Here is a 22839-nt window from a genome sequence, read left to right on the forward strand (position 1 = left end):
TTATCTCACAATTTAAGATTTTTCCTGTACCACATACCCAGACACAAGTTTTGCTGTTCATGCCTTTTAAGGTAGGTTTAAGAAAAATTCACCCACAACTGTCAGCACACTGAAGGCACTTAATTCTAGATGCTATCAAATAAAACTCCCAAAACATTGTCATTCATTAAGTGCTTGTCCACAGAAGTTTTCCTGTTTACTTCATGTGGTGACCATTACTCAGTGCCCATTGCAGGTGTCAGCCAGGAGGACATCCAAAATAAAGAGCTAATAAGAAAATCTGAAATTGCTTCCTTTTTTGAGCATGGTTCAAAAGGTGGAATGCTAGCTTCTGAGTCAATGAACTCGGCAAATAGTACCACATGGAAGGACTTTAAGGTATCAAGATTACAATTTACTGCAATGATATCAGGGTCAGAAAATGCTGCAAACAGCTACCTTTGCTTCTTCACTAATGAATTCAAAAGGCACTTCAAATATGCAAACACCATACAAGCTTTTACGTGCGAAAGGCATAAGCGGATTTTCTTAATTTATAATGTTTAAAACCTCGACACAAAAAGGAGAATTGGTCTGACAGGAATCTCATGACTTTCACCAAGGGCAAGTGCAAAGTCCTGCACCTGGGGAGGAATAATCTCACCAGCTGGAAAGCAGCTTTGCAGAGAAGGACCAGGGGGTTTCAGTGGACAGCAAACTGACCATGAGCCAACAATGCACCCTCACTGCAAAGGCGGCCAACAGCATCTTGGGGTTGCATTAGACAGAGCACTGTCAGCAGGCCCAGGGAGGTGATTCTTCCTCTCTACTCAGCACTGGTGAGGCCACATCTGAAGTGCTATGTCTGGTTCTGGGCTCCTCAGTACAAGAGAAACATGGACAGACTGGAGAGAGAGTCCAGTGAAGGGCCACAGAGATGACGAAGGAACTAGAGGATCTTTCAAATGAGGAGGGATTGAGGGAGCTGGGACTCTTTAGCCTGGAGAAGAGAAGGCTCAGGGAGGATCTCATCAATGTGTATAAATATCTGATGTGAGGGTGTAAAGATGGAGCCAGGCTCTTCCCAATGGTGCCCCATGACAGGACCAGAGGCAATGGGCACAAACTGAAACACAGGAGGTTCCCTCTGACCATCAGGAAACACTTTTTTACTGTGAGAGTGACTGAGCACTGGCACAGGTTGCCCAGAAAGACTGTGGAGTCTCCACCCTTGGAGATACTCAAAAGCTGTCTGGACATGGTCCTGGGCAACCAGCTTTAGGTGACCCTGCTTGAGCAGTGAAGTTAGACTAGATGACCTCCAGGCCCTTCCAACCTCAGCCATTCTGTGATTCCATGATGGAGACATCAGCATGGTTTTAAAACAAGGAAAGAAACAAGGAAGGTGACACTGACAGATACACAGCTGTGTTAATTCCAATAACTATTGTTCACATTTATCTGCCTGAAGACTGTAAAAGAGAACAATCATCAGAATTAGACTAAGCCAGTAAACAGAAAATGTAAGGAGGTTACGAATAGCATCATATGAGTAGTTGCATATCATGGAGCAAGGAAATAATGAGAATAAGAATATAGTCCTCTAATTTTTTTCACATCTATACTTCATCCTACAGTATTTTCAAGCTATTTTTATTACTACTGTTTTTAATTAATAAAATAATGCATTTAACACAGAAAAGTGCAACTGTAACAACAATAATCATGTTCACTAACAAATACTTTCTCACTTCAACTACTTACTACGTGAACAAAGAATAAGCAAAGATATACTGTACTTTGGCAAAAAACTTGATTTCTTGTTCATATGGGAAGTGCTCTCCTTTGCCTCTGCTGCCACCATCTGCAGAGAGAAGAAAATTAAGCTCACTGTCATATATCCTAATTACAGTCTGCATTTTTCTTCGAAAGTGTACACTATAAACAAATAATACTGGTTGCCTTTAGACGTAGATTTAAGATCCCACAAACAGTATATACACTAGTTAAAGTGGAGTTTTATGACTACCTCAAGAGAAAAGTTACAGTAAATAAAATATTTAAAGAATAACTATCCAAATCTTCATAAAAGCATAGACATCTCATAGTCCAAAGAGATATGGATATTTTCGTGAGATGAAAATCTGGTCCTATGTTTGTATTTTTCAGTTGTCAGTGATGATTTGGAAGCCTGAACACAGATTCTAATGGAACACCTTTCTCCAGTTGTTCCCAGGAGAAACAGAATTACCAAATTTTTACTACTTATTTGCGGACTTTGACTGAAGAACAAAATTAATGGTTAGAACTACCCAACTGAAATTAAAATTGCTTCACTTCCCCCATTACTATAAAAATCAAATACTCTTTACAGACATAATCTGGTACAGCTCCCGGACTATTTATCCTTTATTTATTATCTTCTTTTCACTAATCCATTGAGGGACATGAATGGTATTTGTTCCACCAGTGTTTCTAGTGTTTCAGTATTTATTCATTATAATTCTTGCAGTTATGCCAAATCTATATCATTAAGTAGAATGAAGCCATGATAATCAGGCATTAGCAGGAGTAACCCAATGAGTTATCAAGGCCAGACTCTTGCTACTGTAAGTAACCACAGCATAAAATAATTAATAAATTTTATAATTTCTACTTTAAAACTAGATAGGCTTTTGGATGAGCATTGATTTATTCAAACTCCCTGCTGTTCCTGCCATTAATACGGTCAATTACAGCATCTGTGCCTAGACATGAGGCACGGTATATGTTACGTGGCATTGCAACTCCCATGGTCACACAGAAGCTGCATCTGGCCAGGTTTTTTGGGTTTTCTTGCTCATGTAAGAAGCTGACTTGGGTTACCAAACTTTTATTTTTTTTATCTTTAACAAAAGCAGAACAAGTTAAATCCTTTTGTTCATAACACTGTTGATGAAGCACATGCTGGGTGTTTGTGAAAGAACATTCCTGTTGTGGGAGTTTGTTAAAGAGGTTTCTCTACTCCCTCCTCCAGAGAAAATTTCAGAATGGTACAAATGACTGGTTTAATTTGCTCAGTGAAAAAGGGATTACCTGTGAATAGTAAATATTAATGTGCACATGTGAGAGATTATCAATTTGCGCATAAACACAAGGAAGCAGCTAGTTTTCTTTTTCAAAGAACAAAAGTCATTATAAATTTTGGCTGAACAGTTTTCATCTGATAAATGAATATGGGAAACTGGAATGAACATGGAAACTACATAACTTTCTAAAATTCATCATTATCTTCAACTATAGGAAACTAGAGGGAAAACTAGTCCAAGAATGTGTCATTTTTTTGAAATTTTCTAGTTGTTCTTATAATATCAAACATCTTAGTTAATAACTCTTAAGAAAATGCACAAGGAGTACTATACCAAACTCCAGAATGTACTGATGGGCTTCATCGACATATCTTATAAGTTGCTGAAGGAAACTGTAGGCAAAGCGTTTCTCAATGGAAGGCGTGTCCAATTCCAGGTCCTTAAGTCCTCTGTAAAAAGAAGCAAGTCAATTTTCACACATGTAGAAGGACTTGAAGTGGTCTTACCTCTCCATGTAGTCTGATGCCATTTTCTCTAGTAATGATTAACTGCTTATTAACATAAGAATTGTTCTGTGTTTGAAGTAAACAGTACTCTTATGCTTATTTAGGTTTTGAGCAATTTGTTAAGATACAGCTCAGATTTCCCAAATAGAAGGTTACAGAAAAATGAGACCAGTCAATCAGATTAATCCAGTACTGTGTTAATTTCTTTCCCTTACTTGTAAGGCATTACTGTCTTATATTTGCCTCCAGGGATTGATTCTTGGGTGAGAGAGTTTTGAAACTGCCAAAGTACTTTGATTTAAACAATCAAACCAGAAGTAAATCTCATCTCCCTCATCATGACTTTTCCCTGAAAGTCTGTTTGTAATGGAAGAACTTTGAATAGCTATGTAGCATTTGTGAAAAATCAGGGGAAAACCAAAACAAAGTGATGGAATTGCAGTTTACCTTTTCCAGTATGTTCCATCATAGTTACTAGTCTGATACGAAAAAAGTATCTTCTTTCAACAAGTATGAATCTGCTGAGAGTGGTTCCATGATGTGGGCTGATGTCTGCTAGCAACAAGTTGCCAATGACATAAGCCTTGATTCTGCAGGATCAGAACTTTAATGACGGCACATGAGGAAGCTATGCTTAACCAGCAACACAGTCAGTCACCCCACTGTCAGAGGCACCAAGCACATTAGTACTCAGTTATTTCACAAGTTAAAAAAATATACCTACTCAACGTAACTGCCTGTGTAGTGCATTTTTCCGCTTTAAATTAGAACATTGCTGATGGTAGGGTTCAGTTCCAGAAAAAGACATTCTGGAACTAAAATAGCTTTGTCAGCTGGCTCTTGTAAGGGTACAATAGTATCTGCTTCATTAAGATTATCTGATCAACGACCTTCTCAATGCAAAAGGGTTATAATAGGGAAGCCATAAACAAGAACACATAGAAACACTAACCTGGTAGACAAGGGATAAAAGGGACAATGCTGGAGACAAAAAGTCTCCAGTTACTAATTAATGGGCCATTAAGAAACTTCAGGCACAGCTTTGGAGAGGGCCACCTGGATTTTGCAACTCCTAAGAGGAGGGGACATGAAGAACATGAGGATTTGGAATATTCAAGGCAGGTCAGTGGCAGTACACAAACTACTGATGGAATGTGCAGGGAAGGAGGATCAAAGAAGAGCAAAGGGGAGAAAAGACAAAAAGGGGTATAAAAAGGGCAGTCGCATGTAAACCCTGGTCTGTCAATACAATTGTCTGACTGAGCCCTGCTCCTCACCACTAGAGTCTGTCCTATCTTCTTACGAAATACTTTCTTAACTATCTCTTTGTTTAATCTCACTCACTATCCCATGCGTGTGTGTGTGCTGCAAGGAATAAGTGCCAGCTACTGGCAAAACCAGTGTGAGTGGATACTGGGCCAGCAACTGGAGTCAGCTTGGGGTGTAGATGCCCCCAGGCCTGTGGTGCCAGCAACAGGAGTGAATGAGGGGCTCAGCATCAGTAGTTGGAGAGGCCATAGCTTTTGGGAACATCTCTATGGGTCCTACAGACTTTGAGCCCAGACTGCCAGCTACTGCAGGGGACTGGCGTGAGTGGATTTGGTGCTAGCAATTGGAGTCAGACAGTGGCAGGGGGGTAAGGCACCCCTCGTCTGTGGTGTCTGCAACTGGAGCAAGTGGATGTCCCAGTTGCCAGCCACTGGGGTGGCAATGCTGTGTGTCCCAAAAAACAGCTAATGTGGGGAGGCAGTGTCAGTAAGGTGAGTGAGGGGCTCAGTGCCAGCAGCTGGAGTCAGACCATGGGTCACAGGCCATGTGCCTGAGTGCCATGTGCTTGTGTGCTGGTTTTGGCTGGGCACAAGTGTTTGTATCTTCCCTAAGCCCAGCCTGCCTGAGGGTGCACTAGACCAGAATGGTCACTGTCAAATAAAAGACTGGAAAGAAATGTGTGCAAAGCATATGTGGCAGAAAGTCAAGTGGTAAGCAGACCAAAGAAAACCATGAATCAGATGCTTGTTTGTTAGACAGTACAGTGGTCACAGGAGCAGCAGGTACATTGAGTTTAACTTGATAGAAAGACCTGCATTTGACTAGCACAGTTGGATGTAGATGTGGCAGGAACTATTTACTAGATGATGGGTGTGTCCAAGTTAATAATTATTTTACCATCCCTCTTAGCCTTCTACTCCTCCGAAAACCAAAAGCCACTTCTCGCTTGTGTTTAAGTTAGACAGAAATAGAAAGGATTAGTCAAAAAGGAACATGTAACCTTGAATACAGTTGAGGAGTCTTTTGTCATTTTGACAGGGGATTAGAAAAGAAACCTTTGCTGACTGACATCCTTCTTTGCACATCCTACTGCACTGAAGGGAAGTAAATTGAATTACTCCAGCTATCCTGAAAGATTTTACCTAGAATTATTAGATTAGCTGTGGGACTCTATAAATGGGCTGGATTTCGTATGTGATATAAAAGAAAGGAAGTAGGCAGATTTTAAGTAGACGTGCTAGGCTAATTAATTCACAATGATTAGTTAAATCCATCTCTGTGACTGTTTCATTCACTTACTAACATTCAAGTCCTACAAATCTCAGATATGCTTTCAGCCTTTCCTAGTGACTCACATTTCCTAAGCCATGCTGATGAGGCAGACAAGCCTCCAATTTAATTAAAATTTTACCCATGCTGCATTTAGCAGGTAAATACGTCATATTAAAACCAAAAGGAACTATGCATGTTATTCTGCAGAGAACAGCATGTATATGTACTGAATTATGAATGTCCTGTTGATTACTACATTTATTCACTATTATTACATTTACACTGTGGATTGTTTAAAAAAAAATTTAAAATCATCACTTTTCACTTTTAAAATATTTTAATAACACTACAAATTGAGAGGAGAGGCAGAAGACACACAGACATTCTGGAGAACTATGCTTGTGCATTCCAAGAATCCTGCTACTAACTCCGTAATCCATTTCTTCCTAACAGTGTTCTATATGAAGGAGCTTGTCCTTACTCCCAGGTACTAAAACCTAAAAATAACCATAGATTTTTCTTTTAATAATAATAATAACAACAACAACAACAACAATAATAATAATAAAGGCTACTGAGGAGTATTAGAAACCTTCTGTGACACTAACAGTGAACAGAAAATTACCTGGAGACAACATATCCATTAATCTGTAGAAATTTCAGAATATCCTGTGCTTTTTCTCTGTCCTTGGCTTTTTCTTTGGCTGTGAGTGTATCATAAGGAACAAGAAGAGGATGGTTGCCTCCTCCTACTATGGAACATCAAGAAAATTAAAAAGCAGTTAAAGAGTTATCTGTTGACATGGTAAATCCCAACACGTAAAAGCACCGTCATAATAATACATAGTACATTACAGTAAAATCTAGTAAATAAAAAAAAATGTACTTTTCTGTTCTTTATGCAAACCTAAAAAATACTCAGATAGAAACTTTAGACGATGGTGTCAGAATTATGTTTGCAGCCACAACTGCTGCAAGTTCAAGGTAAATATGTTGAACCTAAAGCAAAAACTCTTAAAGAAGAAAAAAGTGCTTAAATGTTAGGAACGTGTATTATAATTACAATTTCATTTAATGCAACTTAAAGTATTTCAATAAATAACATCATTTCATAAGAAAACCAAGATATAAAAAAATATATAAACTTATACAAACAGAGTCCTGCTTTTAAACATTCTGATGACAGCAAAAAGGGTTTATGGAGTTTAGCAAGATATACGCATATCTAAAAATGTATTAAAGTGATACAGTTCTACTTTACAGTAATAAATTAAAGACAGAAAATTAGAGTACATTATTCAAATGTGGTTCAGACAACTGTCCAATCTGATCAAAAGAATGCTGCTAAAACAGAGAGGTAAACAGAATAAACTGCATTTGTATTGCTTACAAACAACTGATGTATTGATACCTGTCTGAACGTAGGTAATTTGGCAGAAAAATAAAGTTGCACTTATTAATATAAATATATGCATAAAAAGCAACATTCTTAGGATTTCACCTCATAAAATCACCATCATAGAGCAGAACACAATAAATTCCTATGATAATTGCTACAAAACCCCAGGAAATTGTAAGGGTAATGATCAGACTTATCTCAGAAAAAATACTACAGCAAGTCTCCAGTAATAATATTAAAAAAAAAGGAACAAACTCCCTCCAAAAAATACTGGAGACATATCCTTAGGTGATTTTGTACGCCACATATTCTAAAATTTTCCATCTGTTTAAGTACATGCAAAATGATAAACTAGTGCGCAAGTCTGATGGGGTATTTTTGTTTGGTTTGGGTTTTTTTAGGAAGTACAGCCTTTAACATTGGGATGATTGGGTTTTATTCTATTATCACAATTGTGATCTAATTCCACCTTATTACAGCTGAAGACAGACATGCAAAAATGTATATAAGCATAGTAAGCATACATGCCCTATCTATGGAAATCATTAAGACTATAATAGATTATTCAATTACAATTAATACATGAAAAGTGTTCAATGAAAGGGAATGACACTGGCGATTTTCAGGTGGCTAACATGCTTGTGTATGTGAAAAGCCTTAAATGAAAAATAGGAGTATTCTGCATCTGAAGTCCGCCTTAATGTCCTGTTCTTGACACATGTATAAAAAAATATTTCAAGACTACCATATGTGTATACTGGAGGAAAAACCCTACACTCTGAGCAGGTTTTGCTCAGCTGACAAATACATGTACTTTTCACACGAAGCAACTCTCCATTAGAAGCCTTTCCTTCATTGACTATCGCCTCCTCTAGCCCTCTCAGCACTACGCTCCTTTGCACAACACTACAAATACTATACAGTGTTCTCATTGAAGTGCTGCTCAGAGGCAAAAATCTGCTTTCAAAGCTGCCAAATACAGTTGAGCCATTTAAATATCTAGTCTTCCTATAGCCTACAATTTCCCAGACTTAGCCCATCCTGTGGCTACTTATCCTGAAGAAAGTTTAAAAAAAAAGGCTATAAAAATTAAAATAAAAGCTGTATTAAGGGGAAATATAATTAAAGGCATAGAAATTCATAGTGATTTATCAAAGGCAATTCCGGGTGGAACTTTAATTTTTCATAAAACCTTAGCTACTGTACTTTTGCTGGAAGCTTAGAGCTAATAAAAAAGGCAAGCATACAATGGAAAAAAAAAAAAATGGCCAGGTTTGGTGCATACAATTAGACTTGACACCTTTGGATAAGAAAAAACCCTAGCTTCAGTCATTTGCAAATGAGAACTTGTAGTTTCTCCAAATATTGTTTCCTCCTTGTGCAAAAATAATGTTATCTGCAGAAAAAAAATTTAGCTTTAACGCAAATAAAGAATTTATTTTAACACAGAGGAAAAACAGTATATTACACAATATATGACAAAATTTGTCATTTAGGTAAGCAGAGACCATGGACCACATGCAATTTTTATGTGGAATCAAGAATCTGCTCTAGGTTTATCCACTTGTCAATTCAATATACCATATGTACAGTTCTTAGTAAACACCCTTTCAGATCTACCTGCAAAAAAAAGAAGTAATTCAAATGAAATCAGAGCCCACTGGGCAATAGTCTGAAAGATTAATGCTAGAAGGAAATGTATTAATGTAGCTTTAATTTATTTACAAGCTTTGACTTCTCTTCCTTTGATATATTTTAATTGGAACACTCAGTACTATCAAAAACTTCCAGGCACAAAAATCACAAAATATTTAATTAAGAATAGATACTTGTTTCTTCTTTGTCACTTTAAATTTGCTGTTCCTTTTTTTTTTTTTCCAATCTGTTTTCTCAAATACATAACCTAAGCTAATCACAGAGATCTTAAAATACTGTAAATACTTATAGTTAATATTACCTTTTGCTTCAAGCTCCATTTTCTTTTTCTTTGCCCATATGTTATGGTAGTTTTCAGCCATCATCTCGGCCATAGCCTTAGGAAAATAGAGAACTTAGTGATATGTGTTGCAACAGTTAACCCCCAAGAAGGACAATTTTCTGGTTGATATAAAATAACAAGTTTTGTTCTCTGGGAGGTTCGATACAATCACACTGTAATGGTTCACTGAAAACAAGAGTTTTTATTGAAAAATTATAATATAGAATTTGGGTAGTATGGGTATACGTATAGGAATTAGGAACCCAGAGCTGAAGAGAAAGCTGTTAATATGAAAAAGGAGGAACCACAAAGAGGAGTAGTCTGGAAAGAGTACTGGGGTGTCAGACAGGGACTTGATTCTCAAAACAATGCCAGCAAGAACCCCCTGAAGGCTGTGGTAAGGGAAACAAAAACAGCAAGCTGGAGGACTAAATCAAGATTGTTCCTGCTGGCTGTGGCAGACTGACTATAAACCCATAGATACAGCCTGGTCGAGGTGGATACTCATTTGTATGAGCACACTGTTAAAAGCACCAACCATTTTACCAGGGACTCCATAGATGCAGCCACGTTTTTTTATTCAGCATGAAATTCTCCTCCAGTGTGCACAACAGATAAGTAAATTCTTCCTGTGAAACAAACTCTTTCAGACTGGTAAACTAGAAGCTAGACCCCAAACTAAGCAAAACACAGACAAGCTCTCCAGTCTCTAACTAGTAGGAACTACTATTTCAACATGAAATAACTTTTTAAACCCACCTCTCCTGTCCTCCTGATTGCATACACTCTAGTTGTATGCAGTGGTGGAATTTTCTGTAGATTTCACTTTTTACTCCTTTCACGGACCTACAGAAATATTCCTCTCACCTTCAATAAGGGTTTTGAGTAACCAGTATTTCTGAATATCAACTTCTTTATTTGGGAAAATACTCGTGAATTCAGATAACAACTTGAAACTTGTCAGCCATATCTTGTTTGTCTATAGGACAATTTGTTTCATAAACTTTTCTCCAGTGGATACATTATTACAAGTATCTCTCCCGTATGGTAGATGCCTTCTATCATGCACACTCTGGTCTTGGTGTTTTGATAATCCAGATTAGGACCTTGGAAGAATGTAGTGTAGACTGGGTTTTCTTTCCCTGGAAAGCAGGGTGCTATGAAGATGGTCTCAAAGCAAGACCTAGCTACTCATGGAGCCAAGATGTGACCACTCAAGACCAAAATGTGAAGTATTTCCCAGACTTACAGTTTTAGACATGGTCATGATCCCTGCTAGCACAGTATATGCACAGGATGATGTAAACATTAAATAGCACCAATTCTTACGTACTAGTTAAAAAACAAATCAAACCAACAACTTTGTTCAAACCAGCTAACTTTTCCCAGTAATTTAAAACAAGATTGAGGAATCTAACCCTGAACTCCAACTTTAAAGATACTAAACAGTAAGAAAAAAGTTCAAAATCACATACAGTTCATTTTTAAAACTCATATCTCATTAATATCTAACATATTTGGATATTTCCTGAATGACAGTATCAGGACAATTAATACCTGAAATTGCATTTTAATTAAATTTGCTTAGCTTTTACAGAACAGATTTTGAAGCTGGTTTCAAAGAAGACCTCTCTTCATAATTAAGGACAAATGAATCATAAAGCCAGCCAGCTCTGCTTTATCGCTGAGTGCTACAGAGCAAAAAAAAATTAATGACAAATGTTCGAGGGTATAGCATAAAAGAGTAAACAAGGGAGTAATAGAAGTTCTAATGCCATTTCTTTTGTGGTTTGTGACAGGATGGTTACTTTTGTCTGGGTTTGGTTTACTGCATCGTAATACTATGATGATGTTCACATCAAGAGTTGTTTCCTGAGTATTAAAGTCTGCACAGTCTTTTGACTATGCTGACTCTATACAAATCTTCAATGATGTAATTATAATGAAGCTGTTCCCTTATTTTAAGATAAGAGTGTAATGATAGAAGTAGTGTTATTCAATTATCAGTTTTATTAACTCTTTGGAATAATCAGCTATCTATTGAATGTTTTAATGCAAGTACGATAGTTAATTGGCAGCAAATTCTTGTTATTGTAAAGCTAGTCAGCAATATACAATGGTTAGAAATATAAAACTGGAAATGACAAGATAGGAATCGAGGTGAAATCCAGTGTGAGAATTTCATCAGAGGTACAGTATAGTATATACTGTACAGTTAGCCAATTACTTTACTGCTGCTGCTTGTTTCACTGCACTATGACAGAGCTCAGTATGGGCAAACTTAATCCTGTGTTTCAGGAGTTTTTTGCAGGCAGCTTTGAACACCATGTTGCCATCACTAGACGGGTACAAACACTCATGCTAATTTAAAACTATATCTAGTGTGTGTCTACATAATACTGTAACCATACTCACAGTAAATTAGTAGACTGTAAAAACTAGCACCATACTCCATCAAACACCATGAAAAAAACCCTAACTTTCTAAAGACAGAAACATTGTTTGTTTATTGCTTAAAAAAATATTGTCCCAAATACCAGCAATCCACAGGTAGATCTGTCAAAAATCCTACCCCCAACTTCTTCATTCTCTATTCTCATAATATTTGTTGTAACAATGGGTCCTGAATCTTATTCCTTCAGTTTAGAAAAAAAAGCAATGACAAAATGTATTGGGAAGACAGTGGAGAAATGAATGATAAACAGAAAAAAGCTGATGATGCAAGCTCTTCTAAACAGGATTCTCTTCAAAATGACAGATGTTCACAAAGAGAGCTGGGAAAATCAATCCAGGACTAAAATAAACTTTGAAGATTTTCAACATGAACCATGTTTTTTAAAGCAACAAAGGATAAAAGAGCAATGATGAAAAAGACAAAAAAAAAAAACCCAACCCCAAACCAAAATCAAAGCATATAAAAGAAAGTAACATAAGGCACCAAATTTGTTTAAAATAAACCAGAAGAAAAGAAAAAAATAAATTGTAAAAACAGGGTAGGCATATTAAGTCTTTCTGACTTACATGTAAGTCTCTGGAGAGGGTGACATTGCTCATGTCAATCGCTCGAGGAGTGTAACCATGGGCTGTATCTACAGAGATCTGAATGACAAACGTGCAAAACAGTGGAGTTATACAAGCATTTGATATGAAGTTACCATTAACAAGACACTGAAAGTAATGAAAGAACTTAAGGAAAAAGTCACTTGTATATCTCTAGAGAGAAAAAGGATCTTATGTAGCCCAACTAAAAATACATCAAGGGTGGTAAAATTAAGGACGATTTAGGCAAGGGTCTACATATTTTGTTCCCAAAGACAGACAGCCATCAGACACAAATCCCCCTCATTCAAATGCAAATTTCACTTGAACTCGTTTAAGACTTGAACTCACTGTGGATAATGCTGTACTAAAGTTATGATTAAATCTCTGCATTTTCTAGAGATTTTTTTTCTCAGCAGGCTAAATTTCAGACAATCTAGTTTAAGGTGAATTCAGGCAAAAATCAAACTTTCAATTTGGCTTTTCAACCCTATTTCTACATGTAGGAATAGAATGTACTAAATACGCATCTTTTTGCTTCAGTCCCTCCTCCCCACTCAGAAAATATCACCATTTTGTCATTCTTTCTTCCTACTGCATAAATATGTCACAGGTTTGCTCGTTACATTGACACAAATGTTTGAAGAAGGATAAACAATGGTGGAGATTCCCTGGATGGTAAGGCACTGATGCAAGAAATGTGGCTAGAAAAGGGGCATTGCTGGGCTCTCCTCTATGGATTCTGCTGTAAAAGATACATGTCCCTCACAGGTATATCTTTTAGAAAGAACAGTGTCCAGAATTTTGTTTCTATGTCTGATATTATGTTCATATGCATGTATATGAGCATGTATAAGGCCTAGAAGTTCAAAGGCCTCCTTTCAAAAGGCAGGTATTTTTAATAGAGAATAGCACAAAGGATGTACATGCAGTACACAGTAAATAAATACTGATAAAGTATTGTTTTCTAAAGCAAACAATGCAAGCATTCTTACTTTAACATGAAGATACTGATTAAATATACTTAAAATTTCTCAGCTAAATGCAGGAAAATGTGATTTTCTGCATATGTGTGATGACAGCACAACACATTTTAAACACAGGATGAGTATTAATATGATAGTGTACTCTGAAAAACAGAAATATTTTAGGCTTCAGAAACTCTTCTAGAAAAGCTATATAATTTCATTACAGTAAGGGAAGACTGTAACTTCGCTACAAAAGCTGTTTTCATATGTTGATATAATTTGAATCTCAGCCGTAAAGCTATTCATTCATTCTAATGAGCTTCTTATGCTTAAAGTATATACGAATATGTCTGTCAGTATAGTCTTTGGGGCTGGTATTATAAACACCCAAAAGTCGGTACATTTGGAAGTCAAGAATTTTGGAAGACAGTTAGAGTGTGCAAACTATAATGTGTAGTTTAGCCCAAGTGCTAAATCAAATCACTTGATATACACTTTTTAGTGTCTATAGAGTGGACTGGCAGGTTCAACTGCTCATTTTTCACAGGTGTATCACCACTCACACATGTAAATAGTGCAGAGCTGAGTGGAGAGAAGAGGGAAAGATTTTTACCCCTCCATTTTATTTCCCCCATTGGTTTGGCTCCATGTGTGTCTGGGTAAATGAGAAAGAGATTTTCTCCCCTCCCCAGTTTAATTGCAAAGTATATGGAGCTCTAAGAGAATACAGTGTCAGTATTTCCCCATTTTATCCTTAACAGCATTTTGATTTGAGAGGGCTATTCTAAAGGAAAAAAAAAATTCAGAATTTTGGCTGTCTATAGATGTAAACTTTATGCTGCATTAACATTGATGTTTGTATTAATTTTCCTTAAAAAAAGAAATAAAAATAATTTATATACGTACCTTTATTTATTTCTTTACATGCTTAAAGGCATCAATAGCCACCAAATTCAAAAAATAGCTGACTAAAATCATATTAATATTCACTATTAATGCATAATCACCTACTGATGTAAATAATTCTCTTAAATAATGTACTTAACTTTAAATCAAGTGAACAAATACATTCCTATTTCAGTTTTGTACAGTTTTTTTGAAAATGTTTATTAATATATTACTTTGGAAAAGGGAAAGAAAGTTCCAGCTTCACTGAATAGAGAACCAAACCAATCTTCAGTTGTACAATTGCTTGTAAAAAAATGCTTTCACATATTTTTATGCTACAGGCTTATTTCACCACTTGTAAAATCAGATTGGAGAGCAGATTTTGCATGTCCTATTTTAAAAAAAGTTTTTAATAAAATGGCTCACTTGACTGGTTTGAGATATGCGACGTGTCCGATTATACAGTGCCATGGAATCTCCCTCCCGTGTTCTTTCAATTCGCCATCCCCATGCCAGCATAGTTTTCAGCGATTCTTTGATTGGCCATCGATAAATTTCTTTCTCCTAGAAGAATGCACATGCAATAATTGCCTTGTTTATTATGTACCTGTACAGAGCAAAAAATAACTATTGGGCTTTTGCCTGGTTATATTGAGATGCAAAGAAATGTACTGAAATCAGCCCTTATGGCCCAGGGATACTGCAAAGAAGCAAATAAATCATATAAGATATTAAAAAGTTTATTTATCATTTTAGAGGTGGGCAGAATAATTCTGGCCCTGCAGGAAGCTGCTGATCACAGGGACAACCATGTTAATGGCATGCTCAGATATGAACTCAAAGGTTGGAGCAGTAATTACCTGCAGTAATATGGTGTTTTGTCTGCTACATGAAACAAAAAAAATAATCATAGAATCATAAAAAATGTCTGTGTTGGAATGGACCTCTGGACATCATCCGGCTCAACCTTCTGTTGAGGTCAGATAAGCTAACCTAATTGGGCTATCAGTGGTTATCAACATTAGGTTATCTAGGGCTTGCCATGCCATGCCTTGAATATTTGCAGTGCGGGTGATCTCACCACTTCTCTGGACAACCTATTCCAATGTTTTAAGTTGTCAAGATAAGAAGGATTTCCAGAAAGCATTTCTGCTGAAGCAACTTACACCCATTGCCTCTTGTCCTGTCACTGTGCATTCCTATGAAAAGAATATATCCATCTTCTCTATAACTAGCATTTAGGTACTGGGAAACTGAGATTATATCCCTGTCAGCTTTCTCTTCTTTAAGCTGAACAAACCCAGTCCCTTGAGCCTTGCTTCATTTATCAAGTTCTCCAGCCTTCTAATCATCTTCATGGCCCTCTGCTGCAGACCAGACAAAGCCTAAACCTAAGTCTTCACTAAGCAAGTAGGCATTCCTGTATGACCTTACTGTAAAAATATACTGGCAACATGACACTTCAGTTTCACCATAAATTATGCCATGTAAATTCAGACATGAGAGAAAATAGGTTGAGTGGCCTATTTATTGTACAATAAAACTCTTCTATCTCTTTTTGAGATTTTGAGGAAAGCAACAATCATACATTAGGTGACATACTCCAAATAAATTTTTAAAGTGATGTAAACACAAGCCGATATTTTCACAGTGAATGAAGCAATCTTTCCATCACCCTGGATCAAGAATGGACAAATTCCTTACCTTTTCAGACAGTAACTTATATTGTTTCATTAATGGTTGCACTTTTGCAGATTCAGAATACGTTTCACCATATGTCCATCCATTGGCAAACTGAAAACAGTAATAATAAGAGAGGAAAAAAATGGGGAAAAGCAAAAAAATTACGAAAAATCCTATTTTTATTGGTACAAAGGAACCAAACAATGCTTCTGCAGAGATGTTCTCTTAAAATTTCCTTTCTATTATTTTCTCAACAATTTCTCAACCAACATTTATATTATCTACACATAATGAAATTAATTATGTAGCATGCCATCTTTTTGAAAATTAATGATTACACAAAGCTAACATTTCAATACATTTTTCTTTTAAATATTTATATAGAGCAGAATACTGTGCTACAGTTGAGGAACTATTTTTAATACTGGACACACAACCTGCACAAAGGAATAAAAACCCTAAAGAGGTTTTCTGGTTAAAAAATTGAAATTTCAAGTCAATAAAACTCTTAAACAACTAGCAAGTATATTTACTCAAAAGTCAACAACAAAAATAATGAAATGATGAAACACTATTTTAAAATACTCATGTGCACTTATAGAACTTTCCCTCCAAATGCATTTCAGAAAATACAGGTTTATATCTTACCTATGTAACAACTTGTAGCATTATGAAAAATAATAATATTCAGAGTAAAATATTTTTTAAATGAAATAAAAAATAAAATAAATAAAAAATAAAAAAATAAAATAAAAATTCTGATTTTGCTTTAACAGGAATATAGATTTTACCTTTTCCATTGACCATTTGTCATGAGAGTGTTCTGCGTATTTGTTAATGAAATATTCTAGCTTTTCAGGGATTGTAATGCTGAAAGTGAAGAGAAAAATAGCCATTATATCACACTATGACCCACAGTTTCAGAAATACGGTGGTAACTTATTGCACATGTCCATTATAAACTAAGTGTGCTAATAGTCCTTTTTGAAACAAATCATCTATTTTATATATTCCTATAAATTTTATTATATGCTTGAAGCACTACAACTTACAGCAACTCAAAAGTTATATGCTCAAGGCTTTATTTTGCCAACACCCCAGTGAATATTAAAAATATTAAAATCCTTATTACAAATAGAAAAAACACAAATAAATACACTGATCCTTCAAGAGATGTACAAGACAGTGCAGAAGTTAAGGTTTCTTAAGCAGTAAAGAAAAAGCAGCTATCCTTAGTCAAACAAGCACTAGAGACAGAATCCTCTTCCAAAAATAATTGATCAAATATCAGTATTTTTCTGCATCTGCATTCCTAGAAATGAAAGGGAATAATTGCTTCTTGATCACTTATGAAATAGCAGTATCTTCCCTCCTAAGACAAAGAATTTTGGCAGCAAAAGTGTTACGGTGCCATCTACTGCAAAGTAGAAGAGTCTGGTTTTTAATCTTCAGTCATAGGGTGGGAAAAAGCAGAAATGTAAAACAATGTTATGTCAGAGTAACAGTTTACAAGAGCCTAACCACACACAAATGTCAGAAAACATTCATCCAGCATGCTCATCCATTTTTTTTTTTTATCGTTTGGAAGTGTGTATTTCAAGGGGAATTCTTCTAACGGTATAATACTTTTTAATAGCTTCAGAAATGCAATAAATTGACAAGTCATATTATCTATAGCTTCATATAAATAGGTCTAGGACTAGTAAGTAATATGATGCAAGATTTGCTTGTTAAAAGAATATAGGATAGGTTGGAAGTGACACTGATAAAAGCAGTGCTTTCTTTGTCTTGAATCATCACAAAACTGTTGATTCCTGTTACAATGAGGTGACTGATGATTTAGGTAATGTTAAGTAACATTTTCTGAGTTTTTCAAATAAATTCTGGCTACCTACAATTTTCATCTGAGGTGACACCAGATAAAGTCATCTTCAATTAGTTAAATGATAGTATAATATCCTTACTAAGCTTTGTTAAATCTTTATATATCTTATATAAATCTTAGACAAATGAATTTTAATTGTCACTGATGTAATATCTATATTCCAGTCTACATTATGGCTTTTACTACCATATTTCGATGTGCATACATACAGAAGCATGCTGTAACAAAGATATCAATCTACTGATGGTATTCTGTTCTGAATGTCAATACAGACAGAAAGCTCACAAAGGCAATTGAAGCAAATGTCTTACAAGAGGTATTTTTCAAGATATAGTGCATTACCACACTGCTGTAAGACTATTCTATACAAAGGAGAATGGGGCACTGGCTGTAGCCAAAAATCAGGGCACAAAAATACCATTTAGGTATGTGTTTTGTCTGGCTAATGTACTTAAAAGAGCATGGGCAGAGCCTGACTGCCTAGAGACAATGAAGATCTTTCTGCCCAATTCCCCATTATTCATAGTAAAAAGAGATTATATGAATGCATGATCATCATCATCATGATGTTCTGTAGGTACACTGTCATTCACACACACTGGAATTAGTGTCTTGGCACGTGTTAATAATGACAGGGGTGACATAGACTAGCCTACTTTTTCTGCTCCTAAAATCATGCTGGTTTGTTTGCAGCAGACATACAAAGGTAACTGGACAGTTCTATCTTCAGGCTGAAAATGCATTAAAAATGTTCTAGGTTGACCAGGAAATTAGTTATGTAACTGAATATTTATTTCTTTATATGATTTAAAATAAGTACATAAATAAAAAATAAAAATATAAAGTTAAGTTCTCCATTTTATCTAGAAGATAAGTGTTCAGAAGAGAATAAAAGCCGTAAGTTCACATAATAACCAACAACAGACTCCATCCCTCTTCTACACATTGGTGATAAAAAAAACTAGTTGCAACAAAATAATCCCTTACTTCGATGTATCAACCGGTTGAGGACTAAAGTTCCCATCTGAATCCATTGAAGACTGTTTTTCCATCATATTGACATAATTTGATTCCATATAGTCTGGAGGTAAGGCCCCTGCAACTGCGCTCAAACAAGGCAAAGCCAATTTGAACAGTTCTTGTTCATACTTCTGTGGAACACACAGGGGATAGAAAGCGAGTAGTGACTGGAAAGTATCAACATCACTGCTGAAACTGATACTAGCCATATATGAAACCAAGCAGCCACAGAATGGCTTTCTTACTCAGTGTGAAATTGAATCTTTTGTTCTGAAAATAAAGGAAACTGAGTGTACGAAGCATATTATACACTATAGATAGAGCTAGGAACAAGTCTTGCTCTTGCTGAAGTAAATGGGAAAAGTATTGACTTCACCGAGAGCAACACTAGGCATTTTTCAGATGTCTGGGAAGAGAATATAGCACAGGAATATGCATAGCATTTCTAAATACCTAGATTTGAAATGAAACTCATGAAATTTTAAGCATGTTGTTTAACAATACTCACAGAATGAATAATAAATACATACCAAGGTTTATTATTAAACTTTTGTCCAACATAGAATTGATTCAAGAGTGATGAAACTACAACTACTAAGCAAGGGACTATGGTTTAAGGAAGGATAGTGTGTGAGGTAGAAACGTGCAGCTTTCAGTCACCTGCAGATGCTTCAATTTGCTTTTAGGGGTCTGAAGTGTAGTTGACCTGTACAGATACACCTCAAGATTACTTCATCAGCTATACAATTTTTTTTAATAAGCAGTCAAAATGGTATACCTACGTTAAAGCAGAAGCTATAAGAGGAAGATTTAAATTTACTAAAGCCTATATTTTTCCCTTTAAAGTGGATAACACTGTGTTGCTAAAAGCTGGGTAAAATGACAGATTAAATAAAAAAGGTTACACAGTAAGGCTTTTACAGTAGGAGATGGATATTAAAATTAATTACCTTTTGAGACAAAGCATCAAAAATACCCCAGAACAACTTTCTGGATAAATGAAGTTCTTCTTCTGAGGCAGCACCAAAGTTACCCCATCCACCTGGCAAACAATAATACTTCCAGCATCTTTCATAATGATTTGTCAGCAACTAAAACAGAACATATTTTGAAAGCAAAAAAAATGTAACTGTTGATGTTCTTCCATTCTGGCACTTGACCATTACACAGACACTGCCAGAAAAATTTCTAACTTTACCAAGAAGCCATGTTGTGTATCTATTCTTTAAATCATTGGTGGATATACACACAGAATGAGCAGTTCTTTCTTTTAACATTGGTGGCATATGCAAAAAGCATGTGACAGAGGATAATTTTCCCCAACACCACAAGAACTCTGACAGCTCAGCTGAAGACAAGAATTCACCTCCATCTGTGTGCCACTATTCCAAACACTGCTGCTTGGTGGGTAAGATAGTAGAACCATGATTTCACCTAGGTCCCCATTATTACTTACATGTCTGAGAGCTATTCAACAATAACTCCCCAGTGTGACTCATCTCTTCTGTGGACTGTAAAACCTGCTATCAGTCTACCCTCCTGCCCTCTATTACAATGAGCAGAGGACCTTTATCCTTGCTCCCTCTCTTTCCCTAAACACATATTTCAGGGATACTTTCTTCTTAAGCGATTACAAGATTCCAGATTATCAGGGACTCAAATGGTGCAAAGACCTGCTACTGGGTATCTGCCAAACTAAAACATCACAAATTTTGCGCTTAATGTGTCCTCTATGTCCCTGAGTCACCGGCAAGAAGAGGAAAAACTAGTTGCACATCTGTCAGTAAAGGCAATCCCAAACAAATACATTCTGGCAATAGCAAAGTATGAAAACCTAGTCCTACTCAGGGGCAGATTTCCCTAATGCACAGAATGATTGTTCTAAAAAATTTAGCTGGAATTTTAATTCAGAGTTTATTTTAATGGTTCCTCAGAGAAAAAGAGAATTGTTTCAACATCACTTTGCAAAGCATGTTGGCAAAATATTACAAGTCACAGTCAGTAAAGAGCTGACAGGATTCCCTTTTTTCCAGTCAGAACAAATGCCAAAATGGAAAATGCAGATATTCATAACATAACTGTGCAGAAATAAAGACAGGCATTAAAAAAAAAAAAAAGTCCTGATGTGTTGATAACCAAAAATATAACCTCAATTCTGTGCAGTTCTGTTGTATTTGTCATGGATCAGAAAAATAATACAATCCATATAATGCATTTGTATATCTTCAGATTTAAATAATCTATTATTATCTATGTACTATTTAAATTGTCAGATGATTAAAGAAAAAAGAGATAGAAGAACTTACATGCATATATAATGTAAAAAGACAGAAGATTTATCATTCATGTAGAACTACAGGGCTCTCAGAAATATGGACTCTGAGTCTAAGATGTATTTGAAAATGTTTTTTTCAAAATAAATTCTATTACGCAATGGCCAGACTTGAGGTTTAAATCTAGCCAAGAGTAAAGGCAGGTTTACTCTTAGACAAGTCCTTGATGAAGCACTGAATGTGATTTAAGAGGAAATAAAAACAAGGCAGCCCTATTCCAGAAATTTCACACCAAATTATACAGGAAAAGCATCACAGATTTGAATTCACATGCTGCCTAACCTGAGGTAATTTTTAATTGCAGAAACCAGCAAAAGTATTCACAGTAGATAACACTCTATTCTGATTTAGCCTTCATGATTTCCTCCACTCTTCCCATTCAAAATCACATTTTCAGATGCATGATTAACTTGTAGCTGTCTCTTTAGACTACTATAACCTGTTTGCTAGCGCAAGACCATAAGGAATACACACAGTACTTTCAAGTCAGAAACACGTTAGTAGATATAAGTAGGAGTCCCTTATTAAATCACTGAAAATAAGTTTACTGTCAGTGAAACCTTTGAAAAGTTCTAGTTCTATCTTCAGATAAAGAGGTCGCTTTCCTCAGAAACTCCTATTACTTGTTTAGGTGTCAATGGACAAAATCATTTGCCCATGCTACCACCATGGTTCTCTTCATATCTATATTCTCCCAAAGCCTGAATTGCCAAAAGGATCTAATTATTACTTCCTTCCTGTTCAGTTCAGCAATATGGGAAACTCACTGCAGTCATGACTCTAGGATCAAAAAACCTGCTGTCCTAGATGAACAGATCTCAGGGAGCTGGGGTTGTTCTTTCCTGCCAAAAAACCCTGAAGGACCATAGCCACGCAGGGAGCGCCAAGTTACTATTTGGTTTTTGCAGCACATAAAATGTCATAATACATTAGAAAGGTCCCCTTGAGGGCACTATACTAAATTATCAACTGCTTTCCTCACACATAGGCACTAAAGAATGGCTGCTCTGGCATTGTTTGATTGAGCACTTCTTGGAGGACACAACCAAATTATGAAATCCTTAGCAGGGGAAAGACCACCATGCAGCAGTTCCTGGCTTTGAGACTGACGATTTAAATTCCTCATCTGAGGTCAGAGACCATAATCTGGCTAGTAGAAGCCTGCGTAACTCTGAGGAGTATTTTGGCAAAGAAATCGGATGAAAAATGCAATTAATCCTGATATGTGGCTTTTAAACCATAAAGAAACATTAAATAAGAAAAGATTAAATATCTCATTCAAAATTGTGGTGGGAAAGCCTTAAAAAGGACTGCTGAAAAACAGCAGTAGGTAAGGTGGGAAATGATATGTTTCTTAGAACTGCTGATGAAGTCTGAGGAGTCTTTAAGGAATGTGTCATTTCAGAAAGGAAAAAAACCACATTTTTCTTGTGCATTAGGAATCAGAATCAAAAGATATGGAGAAACCTTTGGGGGCTGAAAACAAAATGGAAGATTGTTAAAAAACATGTACTGCTTAGATTTCCAAGCGCAAACCACAGAAAAAGAGTCC

General features: G+C 36.0%; 1 protein-coding gene across 9 annotated transcripts in view; it reads right to left on the minus strand.

The window, feature by feature from the left end:
* Positions 1-22839, minus strand: part of RYR2 (ryanodine receptor 2) — a 449694-nt gene that overhangs the window by 106846 nt on the left and 320009 nt on the right. For all 9 annotated transcript variants that reach the window (XM_052805738.1, XM_052805746.1, XM_052805744.1 and 6 more), the window contains 10 exons: positions 19905-20045; positions 18922-19085; positions 16841-16919; positions 16071-16160; positions 14793-14930; positions 12493-12570; positions 9451-9526; positions 6720-6846; positions 3381-3496; positions 1779-1843 (listed from right to left, as the gene is read on the minus strand). In XM_052805738.1, the coding sequence (XP_052661698.1) occupies positions 1779-1843; positions 3381-3496; positions 6720-6846; positions 9451-9526; positions 12493-12570; positions 14793-14930; positions 16071-16160; positions 16841-16919; positions 18922-19085; positions 19905-20045 (1074 nt within the window). The remainder of the gene's footprint in view (positions 1-1778; positions 1844-3380; positions 3497-6719; positions 6847-9450; positions 9527-12492; positions 12571-14792; positions 14931-16070; positions 16161-16840; positions 16920-18921; positions 19086-19904; positions 20046-22839) is intronic.

This window comes from Harpia harpyja, chromosome 13 (genome assembly GCF_026419915.1).
Source record: "Harpia harpyja isolate bHarHar1 chromosome 13, bHarHar1 primary haplotype, whole genome shotgun sequence".
NCBI classification, from domain to species: domain Eukaryota; kingdom Metazoa; phylum Chordata; class Aves; order Accipitriformes; family Accipitridae; genus Harpia; species Harpia harpyja.